Source organism: Hipposideros armiger, unplaced genomic scaffold, assembly GCF_001890085.2.
Source record: "Hipposideros armiger isolate ML-2016 unplaced genomic scaffold, ASM189008v1 scaffold_673, whole genome shotgun sequence".
Classification (NCBI taxonomy): domain Eukaryota; kingdom Metazoa; phylum Chordata; class Mammalia; order Chiroptera; family Hipposideridae; genus Hipposideros; species Hipposideros armiger.
In genome coordinates, this window is record NW_017732023.1 from 607,514 (window position 1) to 623,129 (window position 15,616).

At 34.7% G+C, this 15,616-nt stretch overlaps 1 protein-coding gene across 1 annotated transcript in view; it reads right to left on the minus strand.

The window, feature by feature from the left end:
• The window catches only part of LOC109372880 (thrombospondin type-1 domain-containing protein 7B), a 382,043-nt gene that overhangs the window by 119,125 nt on the left and 247,302 nt on the right, over positions 1-15,616 (minus strand). Inside the window, exon 9 of the mRNA XM_019626386.1 lies at positions 5,002-5,007. Coding sequence (XP_019481931.1) covers positions 5,002-5,007 — 6 coding nt within the window. The remainder of the gene's footprint in view (positions 1-5,001; positions 5,008-15,616) is intronic.

Here is a 15,616-nt window from a genome sequence, read left to right on the forward strand (position 1 = left end):
TGTAGAACAATTTGAAAGATGGAAAGCATCACATACTTCACTTGTGTTGCATTCCTGCTCTCCATTATTGGATTCCTTGGTTGGATCCATTAAATTGATAATGCAGTCTTTTTTGGAGGTGGCTTCATTTCAGTGATGGGGGCAGTGACCCTTTATACTGTGTGAAAGATTGTCTGTGGTCTAGTGAGCAGAGGAGTATGAAGGAAGCTGTGAGAAAGGGCTTTGGTTTCAGGCTCCATCATTAATTTCCTGGCAGCTCACTTAAACGACTCTTGAGGTCTAGGTTTTCTCTTTATAACCTGACATTAATACTTATTTTCAAAAGAAGTACAGTATAGTATATGAGCTTTAGGAACTTTGAGAGCATTTACTATAACAAGACATATTTGTTTTGAGTAAGATTAGCATTGAAGCATGGAGTTCAAGACATTTTGGAGCTGGTCATAAACTATGATCATCTATTTCAACTGCATCATCTTCATCAAAATTACATCTGCATTCCCATGTAGATTAACCTAATAAACTTTGAATAGTTGCTAACATTGCACCCTCAAAAGCTGGGAGAGGAGACAGATTAAAAGAGACAAATGCCTTGATGTTTTATATGCTCTTTTCTTCCACAGCACTGAGTATGTCACAGAGAAAGAGATGCACAGTCAGACCAGCTAAGCCAGCAAAACAACCCGAGTCACTCTGAAAATAGCACTATTATTCCTGATGAAGATATAAGAAGGTATTTACAAATTCCATAGTCATGTCAATTTTTGACATTTCCCTTGAGCATGAAATCATTGCTCCTAAAAAGGAGAAGTCTTTAATTTTATAGCTGAGGCATATAAAGTGACCTATGCTGAAAGACTTAATTAAAAACCATTAATAATTTAGAGATCTTTTACTGCATACAAGGTGTTACAGAGTATAAGATATTGGTAAGGAGTAGAAAGAAAAGAGTATGAATAACATGAAAATCATTCTTCATTAAAGGTAAGTGTCATCTGATAACAACAGTTATAGATCTTCTAACAGTTGGTGCTTTTAACAGTTGCAGCTACATGTCTTGTACTTACTCATTTACTGATACATTAATTCATCAGACATTTACTATGCTCTACTATGTAAGACTCATAATTTCCTTAGATGCTATATAAATAAAGATGACACAAATCCTTTTCTCTTGTGTAGATGTTGGCAAACTATGGCCCATGGGCCAACTTTGGCCTGCTGCCGGTTTTCTTTCTTTCTGTTTTTAAAAAATGGAATGTAATTAACATATCATAAAGCTTACTCTTATAAATGTAAGATTCAGTGTATTTTAATATATTTGCTAATTTTTGTAACCATTACCACTATTTAATTCATAATATTTTCATCACCCCCCCTCACCCCCAAAAAAGTATATCGTTTAGCAGTCACCATCCATCTTCTCCTTCCCCTGACCCACAGCAATTAACTGCTAATTTACATTCTGCCTCTATGGGTTTGCCAATTCTGTACACTTCATATAAATGAATCATAAATTACATGGCCTTTTATGTCTGGTTACTTTTACTTAGCATAATATTTTCAAAGCTCATCCATGCTGTAGCATGAATAAGTACTTCATAATTGTTTATGGGTGAATAACACTCAATTGTTTGAATATACCAAATCATTTTATCCTTTCTTCAAGTTGATGGACGTTTTTTTTTCCCTGTCCAAATCTACTGTTCAGGACCTCTAGTGAATTTTCTTTTTTCAGTGTTTGTACTTTTTTTTTTTTTTTTTTAAAAAATCTTTTGTGTATATATAGATACTTGCATGGTATACTGTAGTCAACGTTCGGTTCCTCAAAAGGTCTTTTTTGAGGGGGAAGAACATCAATATCACCTACTGGAATTTATTGTTTCATATGTATTCTTCAACTTTGAAAAGTTAGTGTTTGTACTTTTTTTTTTTTTTTTAGCTGAGCCATCCTGCCACCTGTTGGCAGCTCAACGGCTGCTCAGCTCAGGCTGGGACTCAAACCTCTGTTGCTCAGAGTTCAAACTCTTGAGCGAGCTCTTAACCAACTGAGTCACTCAGCTGGCCCTCAGTGTTTTTACTTCTTAACTCTAGAATATCTATTTGGTTCTTCCTTATAATTTCTGTCTTGTTGATATTCTCTATTTGGTTTGACATCATTCTTACACTTCCCTTTATTTCTTTGAACATATTTAAAGTAGCTGATTAAAAATTTTTGTCTAGTAAATCTGACATCTCAGCTTCCTCACAAAGCTTCTATTGACTGCTTCCTGTGTATGGACCATACTGGCTTTTTTCTTTGCATGTCTTATAATTTTTTGTTGCAAATTGGACATTTAAAATAATTTAATATGGCAACCCTGGAGATTAGCTTCTTTGCTGCCTTCAGTGTTCATTGACATTGCTATTTGTTATTGTTGTTTTGTTTAGTGACTTTTTGAACTAATTCTGGAATGTCTGTATTGTTTGTCATGTCTAATGATCTGACAGATTTCCTTTAAGGCTTGGTACTGATGATTCTCCCCGTCTTTGATGAGGGGCTCTATGTGTTTGTTTGTTGTCGCTCATATCCAAAATTCAGCCAGGTAATTTACAACTCTACTTGGTCTTCACTTTCTGCTTGCACAGAGCCTCAGGTTAGCCTGAAATAAGCACATATTTAGCTTTCCTAAGTATGTGCACAGCCCCATACATGTAAATGGCCATTTAATTCCCAGGAATATGGCAGTTTTTCAGAACCCCTGTGAACATCTCCTTCCCTGAGCTTTTCTTTTTACACTTTTTGTTATCCTATTGTGTGCCCTAACTGTTAGCTACCATATCAGGCAGCCACAACTTAAACACTTGTCTCTGATTATTTTGGACTAATGCCCCAAAGGACAAAGCTGTACATACTGGGCCAGTTCTGAGTCAGATCAAACAAAGACAGCCTTATGAATGGTATCTTCCTTTGAGCCACCAGACAGTCAAATAATGACAATTCTTCAAAAATAGAACTTTGAAGAAGTCCTATGTTCTTCAGCCCTGTCTAATGGCTGCCAGACTGACTATATTTTTTACTATGATTTTGGACAGCTTCCGTCAAGACTATTGTGGAGCTGGGGTTGGAGACAAGGAAATGAGACAAGTTAAAATGCATTAAAGATTCCTATTCTAAGATTCAGCGATTTTTCTTGAGTAAATGCTCCCCAGATTGCTTCAGTCTTTGATTAATTCACACAGTTCTGAGAAACCTTATTTGGACAATTTTTTTGCCAGTGTTCTTGTTGCTTTTTTGCAGGAGAGGATTTTGGGAGGTCCTTTCTCTACTATTTTTGCTGAAATTGCCTATTTCTTTAAATCAAGTTTTATTGAGTCACAGCCATGCTCAATATGTACTTCCAATGGCTGCTTTTGTGCTACTATGGCAGAGCTTAGTTGTAACACAGATCTCACTACCTGTGCAGTTAGCTTTGCTTAACCTTTCTCGGCATCTTACAGCCCATTTTATACATGACATTATAACCTCTATGAAACTTTTAATTTTTTAGCCTTTATATTATATAAACACATTTTGGAGGGAAATTTTACATGGAATCTTTTTTTTTATGTAAATTTGAATAAAAATAAAATACACTAATCAATAAATGATGGATTGGTTATTCAGAAAGAAATATGTTATGAACTAGGAGAACAATGCCCACTATCTTCAACTTTAAAAAAGGGATGGCTTTTTGGGTTAAAAGCTAAAACAATCCACCAAATTGCATGTGTCAGGCAATGTGGTATATAGCTTCCTTAGCGAAAAGCCATTATCCTTACTCAGACATAAACATTTCTATAGGACTCTAAGAATTCATTTTGACAAATCATTATAACAATTTTGAAAGGTAAATACAAGAATATGAAATAAATATTTCATTTCAGAAAATTTGTCCTGTACATAAACTGTTTATATATGCCCAGATCATGAAATTGGAGACAACCCTAAGAATATTATGTCATGATTGTATATACCATATGACCAGCAAAAGCCAACTTAAGCATTTAGATGAAGCTTAAACACAACAGGAGGGATGATAACATAAAATTCTTTGAATTTGAAAGTCTGCTACCTAACCTCTAATCAACAGAAGGATGGGTAGGTCTGGAGTTGTACATTTTATGCCCTCCCCAGTACATGGGATCCAAACCACCTAGATTTTATTTTTCCTTGTTAGTCCCTATAAAATACTGCACATGAAAAAATCTGGATGCTCCTGTGACTGACAAATTCACGTTAGCTGTACTTAGCTTCTGGATCATTAACATCATGCTCGTCTACTTGTAGAGGTAGCCTCTGAAAACATTACTGATTCTTTTGTTCATTATATGACCAACAATATTTCAAACAAAAATTGGGATGGTCAGAAATAGCATGTGGATTTATTGAAACTATAAAAGTAACAAAGAGCTGAGATTTACATGAGACACTGATAAAATCTTGAAAAAATATGAATGCCTTTAAAAAATAAGAAGAGCAATTGAGAGAGAAAAAACTTGATATTCGTAGTGTCATTTGCTAAGAATTTGGTGATTCTAGAATCATCATCTCAATGAGAAGCTATTTATGGAATTCTCAATACTAAGTTTGGATATACAGAGATCATGTAGATGCCATCTAATATACTTTGAAAGTAGAGAGATTTATATCAGAAACATTTTCAGAGCCTGGTACATTCTGAAATATCAGCGCATTGTTTTATTCATTTCATAAAATATACCAGGCAAGGCAAATTTGAGCAGATATAAATCAATTTTGTGGGTTTTTTAAACAGTCACTTTGCTGATCTAAAGGAATTCATTCCACATTAGCAACATATTAGAAACTGAGCTCCTCTAGGAGGATTTTTTCTTCCTAGTGTGATCAATGTTTTGATTGGGATCTACAAAGAGAAAAAAAGCTGATTTGTGAAGGAAAACATCAAAGCTTCTTTTCACTAAATGAAAACAGTATAGATCAAAACAGATTGCAACACCAACCTGAGCCTTTGTAGAAGTCCATGTTGGCAGTACATGACAAGCAAAAGGGAGAGAAAATTATATATGCATTAGTTGAGCTGCTATAATAATGCAAAATTGAAAAAAAAAGTAGAAATTCTTTTCCCTGGTTACTCAAAATTAATGGCTTACATTTCAGCTTGAATTTGAATGTTTCCCTCCCGATTCTTAAATAAAATACTCCCTCTAAATGGATATCAAACATGACTACGTGGGAATAAAGAACGTATATGGATCTGAAAAAATTGAGACTTTTCTCCAGCTGTCCTCTGGCTATGAGAGGGGATTCCTAAAACTAAGGCTTAAGGAAATACAATAACTCTCAGAAGCTTAACTCAAACTCCCTAAAAAGTATCACAGTTAGAACTTATCTATCATGGCCCCCCAAAAAGAAGATACAAGAATTATTATTTTTGAAGGATACCACATGTATAGACCTAACACGCAGAATGTGAATTCTGTGACACTTCTTCCTACTACCCACTTCCACCTGACCCCCATGTACCTTTACTCCGTAACCTTACCACAATTATAATTTTGAACTTAATTGACTGGTTAATTATTGTCATCTGTACAACTAGACTGTATGCTTCCTGAGAACAGGGTCAGTATCACTTTTTGTTGTTTTTTTTATCATTATATTCTCAACATTTATTCAGTGCCTGGCACAAGGTAGATATTTCAAAAATATTTTTAAAAAAGATGAAAGAATGAATGTAGTCCCAAGGCAACATACATTATAAATATTTAGATACATCTGAAAAATGATAACCCAAATCCAAACAAACTCTACTTTCAACTTGAATTAAAGTTTTATTCTTTTATGTAATAGATCAGAAATCTTAGTTTACAGAGTAATCGTTCCAAAGACACTAAGCTGGGTAGGTCCATTAAACATCCATAGACTTGGCATCGTGGGAGTTCTAATCACGTTTAAATCAACCCATCATCACCACAATTTATAAATAATGATTGTTTGCAACAGAAGTCATAAAGTCCACAGGGCTTTACAAACTTAAAAGGTCGCCAGACTTACTGTCACTTTAAAAAATATTATTAAAGTTGATACATTTGCTAGCTATAAATCATATAGGTTAATCAAAAGAAGAATATCTTTTTGGCTTTAGCTAAAAGTATAAAAACATTAAAAATGCTTAATAAGGAGAAACTCAGGGAAATTTCTCACATTTAGAAATCTGCCTGTTTCAAGGTAACTGCAATTAATAGATATAATTAACTCAGAGTTAAGTGATCAATGAAAAATGTTCACATGATTATTTTATTGCACATTAATATCACATCAATGGAAATCATTTATTCTCAATTTTAATATTACTACCAAATCTTGATGACTACTGTCCATGGATTAGAATTTAGACCAACGCACAGAGAAACTTGGGTGCATCGCTTGTTTCACCCTGTTCTTGTGTAGACACCCTATGTTTTTTGGCTTGTCCAGAACTTAGAGTCAGTAGGGTTCTAGGAATATAGCTTCATAGTTCAAGGGTTGCTAAAACTATTCAATTAAAGTTCATTGCATTTCTATAGGAAATATGTACAAATATGTGTAAATAACAAATGCATTATTAATATTAAAGTACAAGGACTCGCTCAATGAATAATAATGGGTTTTTTTTTTAATGTAGATGGTTAAATTTCTACAGGGCAATAAATGAACGCAATCCAAAGCATCTCTTTGATATTCCTTGGGATACATACTGAAGAAGTTTTCTAAAACATTAATAGTTATATATCATATATGGGAATTTGACTGTCCTTTGACAAACTAAGTTGTTTTCCTAAAATAATAGTTTCTTTTCTTTTCTGTATTTTTTAAAATCTTGGTGCCATAATCAATCTCTGGTTAAAATATATAATTTTTGTATAATATTAATCCTCTATTCTTACTGCTTAAACTCTTTAAAGTATTTCAACAACTTTTACCTCTCTATGGAGACTTAATCTTCCTTCTTGGCTTTAATCACACTTTTTCTGGCTATTTCTACTTTAAAATACTGCTAGCATGTCAACTCTAATGTCCCTAAACAGAAACTGCTTAACTTTCCCCCTGGGCCGACTCCATTTCTACACATCTACATACTATTCTTTCTGTAAAGCTCAGTTCAGGTCTCACGTCCTCTCACCCTAAATTTTTCCAGATCTCTGCTTCTACACTCTCCTGAATTCCTGATGCTCAACAGACAGTACAAAAGATGTGCTTTGTAAACAAGGCCTATCTCCCGAGATGGATCCTGAGTCTGTTTTGAGACTAGGATCCATAGAACATACATTAGACAAGCTCAGACCAATTCACATGACGACTCAAAACACTGCAGGGGCTCCCATCACATTCAGCACCATCCCCATGGTTCTCTTACTTACAGACCACTGGGCATTAAGTGACCCCACCCTGCCTATTTCGCTAACATTTTCTCCAACTCTCTCCCTTTAGCTCATTCCACTCCAGCCAAATCAACCTTTGTGCTGTTCCTCAGACAAAAAAGCAATGGCTGCTTCTGGGTCTGTTCCCTCTGGCTTTAATACTCTTTCTTCAGGACACCACAGCTTCCCTACTCGCTTCATTCCTGACTGTGCTCTGATGTCACCATCTCAATGAAATCTTCCCTGATCATTCTATCCTCCTACCCTTGTTTATTTTCTTCACATGATCCATTATCATCTGTAAGTATTTATTTGTATGTCTATGTATTTCTTTGCAATCTATTCCCCCACTAGAATACAGGTTTATTAGAGCAGAGATTTTTGACTGTCTTTCTCTTAGCATACAGCACCAAAGGAGGTACTAAATAATTATTGGTTTATGAATAATTACCTCTTTATATGTTAGGCACCTGTTCTAACATCTTAAGAATGGACTAGGAGCATTGATAACTACAGAATAATAAAACTTGGTAAAAAGATACTGTGACACTACATTATATTACATGGAGTCAATTGTGGTCATTATACTTGAAGAAACAGGGATAGGTGTTAGAATTCCATTTTCATGCAATCCAATTTATTCATTACCTGAAACTAAATATCAATTACAGTTAATATAAATGGTAATTAAGGCAGCCTTCTAGGACGTATGAACATCTTTTTTCCCCCATATGCGTTCCAGCACAGACCTCCTCTCCATTTCTACAAATGAATTTTCAGTCGATGTATTAACATGAATGAAAACAAATGGTATAGACTTACATAAATAATGAATGCTTACTGAGGGAAATATGAATCTGAAGTATTCACCATAACTAAATATAAACAGAATTGTTATCAAGTTTTACATGTTAAATATTTACAACAGTATTACCTGTATTCACAACTTTGAATAGAACCAAACCCTATCAAGTTAAATAAAATACTAAAGAACATGTGAAATCCTCCTTAGAAAAAAATCTGGAGTAGAACAGGAGATTTTTATGAATAAATAGTTAAGGAGAATATCAAGAGACAAAAGCAAGTTTCAATTCCAGGAGGATATGTGAATTGAATGTTTATTTTTGAAATATAATTAAACCAAGGCATGCCATATGTAGTCATTTTCACTACTTTAATTTAGAATCACATGAAAGAATGTTATTCTATTGCTTTATATAAAAATTATATGATATGCTCATAAGCAATATTGTTTTAACTTATTTTAGAATTTGAGATATGCTAATTACATTTATTACTCACAGATTTATGTGTATGTTTCTACATATCTTAAAATTTGAGGGGAAAAGAAAACATATTAGTGGTGTATATTTTTACTGTGAAGTATATAAAACTTCCCTATAAGTTATGCATTTATTTTGTATTTAGTACACGGTGGTAAGAATGAACTAGGTATTATACACATTTTACAATTAAAGAAAGATAAATACATTGTATGACATAAACACAACTCAAATATGCTTTCTTTTTCTTTAGAGCACCTGTATTTTGCTGTCTCCTCAAAGACCAAATGAAAAAAGGAAGTGCATTGCTCGGGATCTCATCAATTATATTTTTCAGAGAGCAACTTCTAGTTTCTCATAAAATGCTATCCTATGTTCACAATGACATAAAAGGGATTGCTATATACTATTTATTAGCCACCAATGACTTCTCAAAACAGATGTACTGCTGTTAGGACCCTGGTTCTCATTAATCCTCTGAAATCCTCAAAAAAATAGGTAAGAAGGCACAAAAATAAATAACTATTTCTATTTGATGATACAGAAACTAACAATGGAGGAATAAAACTGGATCAAAAGCAAAAGGGGAAATGCAGGATTAGGAAAATAATCAGTGTTTCAAACTGTGGAAAATCAAACATGGAACAAAATGAGCTCCTTTCCTAATACGTGTGTGTGTGTGTGTGTGTGTGTGTGTGTGTGTACGCATAAGCACACATTCACATGGCAAATGCTTGATCATGTGTGCATGGGTAGTTATTTAATATATATTTAATTTTTTATTTTAGGATATTTGAATAAACAAGAGTGATATTAAGGGGAGAAATGTTTTAAGATTGAAGTTGCCAAATCAAGTGTTTAGTTACAGTTTTCTTTATGTTTCCATCTAATAAGAGAATCAATCAGGCAGTCAAACAAACATCATTAGAGTCAAACTCCTGGTTCTAGGAGTCCTTTAATCAGATGCAAGTTGCTGAAATCTCAATGACCTAGAGCCTAGTAGCAGCCTAGGCTAATGACATATATGCTATGATTGCATTAAGACAAACATAATGATCTATCTAGGGAATCATTATGTTTCTTTCTTTTGCAGAGAGCTATTTACATAACATTTACAATACACTGCTTTGCATATCACTAGGCTAGGTCCCTAAACAAAGCCTTCATTGAAATGGAAAATTTTAAACAAACATGCCAATACCATAAAATAACAATAACAACTAATGTTCCAACTGCTTTGCTTAACTTCTTGCTATGTATCAGACTAGCAAAAAAATTTTTTTTCTTTTTTTCTTTTTTAAAGTAGGGTGTTCAAATGAAGGATGTGTAATAAACTGAGCTAGTGAATTAAGGTAAATCTGAAAGTTACAAAATAACGTAAGAAAGAAGTTGTTTTTCATGAGAATACAGAGAAGAGAGGTAATTTTTTTTTTTTTTTTAGCTGAGCCATCCTACCACCCGTTGGCAGCTCAGCAGCAGCTCAGTTTGGGCCGTGAATTGAACCAGTGACCCTGTTGCTCAGAGCTCACACTCTTGAGTGAGCTCTTTTTTTTTTAATTTTTTTTATTGTTAGTTTCAGGTGTACAGAATGATGCAATAATTATCCTTTTCACCCTTTGCATAGAAACAACCCCCCTCCCCCATCTACTGTCCTCCCACCTCCAATATCATACTTATTACAATAGCATTGACTCCATTCCCACACTCTACTCATGTCCCGTGACTATATGTATATATAATTATAGTTGACATGAATTATTATTCAACATCAGCTTCAGAAATACAATGCGGTGGTCAGGCCTCTACACCGACTATGAAGTGGTCTCCCTAACAAGACATGAGTCCATCTGGCCCCTTAAAAAATATTTACAACATTATTGATTATATTCCCCAGACTGTCTTTTCTATCCCTGAGGCCATATTGTAGTTACCAATTTGTATTGTCTCATCCCTTCCCCTTCTCCTTCATCCCTACCCACTCCCAACAAGCGACCCTCAATGTTTCCTCTGTGTCTCTAAGACTATTTCTGTTTACATGTCTCATTTATTCAGAGTGAGCTCTTAACCAGCTGAGCCACTCGGCCAGCCCTGAGAGGTAGATTTAATTAGAGTAAGGATAACAGGTTTTACTCTGTATTCTACTTATTTCCCATAGGATAAGGTTCTGGACAGTCATTATATGGGGAACTGGAGCATTCCTAATACAAAAAGGAGAAGTCAGGAGCAAGGCATTCTGAAGAAAGTAAGTTAGTAATAGAAGTCCTTTACACTAAAAGCAATCTGGTGAGTTAAAACAGATATACTTTATCTTCTCCATCTACTGTTTCTCAGCTACACTGTTAAGAAAATGAGCTGTTTCATTATATACACTTATATCATTATACATTTATATATGTTATGTGATATATATATTACATAAGATACAGCACAGATATGTGTGTGTGTGTATATATATATATATATATATATACACACAAATATCAGATATAGATATATACCACATAAATGATATATATACACATACATTTGTGTGTATATATATATATATATATATATATATATATGTGCATATATATATCAAGTATCTATACCTACCTCACGTAATCAAACAAGATGTGGGTCAGATACACACTTCCTCATCTTTCTGACCCAAATACTTACAGACGTATGAATTAAATTTTTATATCACAACCGTGGCTTATCCACCATTTTGATCCATTGTTTGTCAGCAGACTTTTTTGTCCTGACGAATGTGATTTTATCTATATAGTCAATAACTAGCTAGTTTATAGACTCATTTTCATACTTTTAAGTTATTACAAAATTTCTAAATTACTCATTATTGAAAATCCACAAGTGAGGTCATAAAACCCTGCAGATAAGAGCAGAGTCAGAATAAGAAAGAGAAACAAAGATGCAAGGAGAAAGCCAACCATAGTCTATCTTGAGACAAAGAGGGATATGAACAACATATTTTGTCTCTGTTCCATCACCAAGCAGTTTAATCATTTATAGCAAATTATTTAATTTCTTGCACTCTCTATTAAGGAAATCTTACCTCAGAGATGTTCATTTTCTCCCAAGGGCTGTAATCCTGTCGAATTAAGACTAAATTAAATGTGTTTCGCAGGAATTTAGTAAGTTACAAAACACACAGAAACAGAATCATCTAGAATAATTCTTTTTTTGTTTGCAATCTAAAAGCTCTGCTTTTTCTGTAATTATATTATCTTAAGTTTCTTCAATGATTAGTAATACCAATGATCTAGAATGTCTCTTTTAGGAGCCGGGTCAGTAATGGCTTCATATGCTTAGAAAAACATCCTGTATTGGCATTTAATATGCAGAGAAACCAGCAAAAAATGTTTGATCAAGATGGTTCTAATGATATCCCAAGATGCAACTTCAAAATGTTTTTAAAGTATTTGCAAGGCCCCTTCATTGGTTCACCAGATATTTATTGAACACCTGCTGTGACCTCAATATTATGCAATTAACTAAGAGCTCCTAACTCACTCCTGTAGGGTTCAACTCCAAAAATACAATTAAAATAAGCGCTTCTTTTTAAGTGTACCTCACTTTGTCAAAATAAAGGCTCTACTGTATAGGGATTTAATCATCTCTATTTGGTTATGAGTCATAGAGTTGGGCTCATTTCTCTGCCGGTAGTACTACTTGGTATTCTGTGAGCAGACCACCATAACTCACCCAAAGTCTCTATGTCGCTCCAACAAGACACTTCCCCTATTAAGAATTTAAAATGATGCTGAATTATGCATAAGACACAAGGTTGTCATATAAAGCACAGGAGTATTAAGGGGAAATAGTCACAGAGGCTCCTTTGTCTTAAAGTCCACCTTTAGCCCTTGCAATTAACTGCAGGTGTACAAAACTGCGTGCAGACATAATTGTACCTGAAATTAGTTGACTGCAGGTGTAACTGGTCAGTTGTACCCTCCCAAGGGAGGCCTCAGTTAATTATACCAATTATTAGATGATTATAGGTATAATGATATGGCTTTCCATGTGATTTTATTGCTTAAAAAACTCTAGTGCTGAAAATACGATATGAACATAAGCTTTCATAAAATTTTCATTAAGTAAGAGTGCTTCAGGGTTGCAAGTGCTTAAGAACTGAATTTCACACTAAGAGTTCTTAGCCTGGGTGCCTGCCTCTGTACTAAATCATTTTTTACTTGAATCAAACTCATACTTTTTCAAATAAAGTGATGTGGAAAGGACATCTGTGTCAGGATATTTTCTTGGGTTCAGTATTAAGTCTAAATGCAATCATTAATTGTAGGAAACATTTTACTCTGAAAAGTATGTGTTACTGATCTTCAGAGCCCAAGTAATGTAAATATCGCACATTTACGTGCTGTTTTTCAGGGGAAAGCAGAGTGTGTACATCACTAGGTCAGGTCTTACTGCCGTGAGATAGAATGCCTATATTACCCTAGTAAAAATGAGCTTGCTCACTGTGATTTTGTTTTATTTTCTGGCTGTGCAAACAATGAGTTTGCAATCTTTAAACCCACCATTTAACAAGAAGATGCAGGCTACAAAAATGATTCGTACTGATAGAAACATCTATCTAAAATGTTGTATGATTGGATTTTTGAGAACTGATGAAACTGGCTAGTTAAATCAAAATTCAAGGATCACTGGTGCCTGTACTCGTCTGTGTCCTGATTCAAGCAACTAAGCTCTTGCCTTATTCCTTGTGGGATCATGCCTGCCACGTGATGCATTATTCTATTGTACTTTGTGCTTTACAGAGGTCTGTTTGCTCTTTCCAGGACTCCTGGAATCCCATTTCTGCATCCTGGCCCCTAAGATCAGGCTGTAAATATAGATCGCTAGAACTCCCCTTTATGCTGCCTTCTTGGGCCCCCCAACTTTGCCTGCAGCAGTGTGGCTCATCTTCCTGTCTTAGTAAAGAAAAAAGCCTAGTGCTAAAACAGTGGAATTATGCAAGGAAGACCAACAAACCAGTTGACTTCAAGCTCTATCTTGTCATTGTAATGGTCATATGACACATCCTGGAAGCATCATATATAATGCAGTTAGTCCCATTTTGGTTGTGCTACAGTGATACTAATGCAGGGACTACAATGTGAATAAGGCACCTTGTCAGTAAGAAACATGCTGAGGCCTGGCAGTTCATTTAGCCATGCCCAGCAACATCCCCATGAAAATCTCACAAATAGCTTAATAGATGAGATTGTAGCATCTTCATGGTCATAGGAAAGACTAAAACTGTGAAATGTTCAACTTTTAAAAAGTTTTATAATCAAATATATTTGTAAAACATTGCAATATATGTATATACATACACACAGACACACACATATACATATATATTCCTTTTCTTTCGTAATGCACATTTAAATATCAGAAGTTCTGAGACTTCCAAAAAGAAGCATATTTACATTTAAAATTCATGTTTTTATTTTCATGTTTTCAAACTGATTTTAACACTAACCTCTTGGAGAGCAGAACTTTTTATTTTTTAAATTTTTTTAGCTGAGCCATCCTGCCACTTGTTGGCAGCTCAGCGCCAGCTCAGCTCGGGCCGTGGATTGAACTGGCGACCCTGTTGCTCAGAGCTTGCACTCTTGAGTGAGCTATTAACCAACTGAGCCACTCGGCCAACCCCAGGGAAGAAGAATTTCTGAAACTAGCCTGTATAACATCCTGGGCACATGATCCAAGGAACACTGTTCAGAAGTTCCATTTGTAAACACGGTTTATTCATTTTGATCCTTAGAACTTCTCTACATATTAATCAACAATTGACTTTGCAAAGGGTGGAAGAGGTGGACACGTGTCTACAGCTGACTGCAAGAGCATTAATAGGATGTTGATTTTTTTCTACAGATCTACACAGCTGTTAAACTCTCCCAGGTGTACGAGAGAACATGCTGTGCTACTAATGGTAACTGTTTTTCAATTAACCATCAATATTTAGAGGGAGCAGAGGAAAAAAAAAACATTTAAAAGATTCCTTTCCATTTAATTTTCCCTACACACCACTTAAAAGGCACTTTCTTTCCCTTTTAATGTTAATTGAATCATCATCCACTTATCACTCAAATTTCAAATGCATGACGGGACACTCCTCTAAGTGTTGCCATGCAGTTAGATGGCCATGCTATCAACCCACGTGTCTCTCTATTCTCATTTTGCTTCTCAATCACAGCAAGAAAAATAAGTGTGATATCTAAAGAGAAGTTTAATTTTTCTGGTGATTTTTAAAAACACCAGTCTCTAAAAGCTTAAACTTTTCATTTGAATTCCTGAAGTTTCCTATGGTTTCTCTAAGAACAGGTGTACTGTGGATCATTTATTTATTTTTTTAAGGATTCTAAATTCCTTAAAATATCCAGATCTCTTGCACATTCTATACTGTACTTGCCTGTCTTTAATGCTTGTTTATTCTTCTTGAAGGCTCAACTCTTACCTCACCTTCTTTATGAAGCACAATAAAATTATTTAGCCTTTATCTTTTGGACAACAATTATTGCCTTAGCACACACAGGCCTTATGTTGTTAAATAAATTTTAGGTGAAAGAGCTAATTCCTCAACTGTACTGAAAATCCTTTGCCTATATGTCACTGCATTCCTAATGGCTGTCCCAATGAATTATTCATTCTTTCATTTATTGAACAAACATCTATAGAGTACCTCATTAAATAATAATGATCGTATCTGGATGGCCCATAGTCCAATGGAGGAAGCGAGGGAGGGGAAGCAGAGTCATGTAAAACAAATATTCATTAATTTGAAAAGTGTCTTAGAAAGGAAAATAACTACCTCTGTCTGTGGAAGCAGGAGAATCCTGGAAGATTTAACTTACTCTCTGTCAGTAGTGATAATTAAGAATTTCCTAAAAAGTGAAGAGAAAGAGTTTTCAGGTGAAAATCGTTAT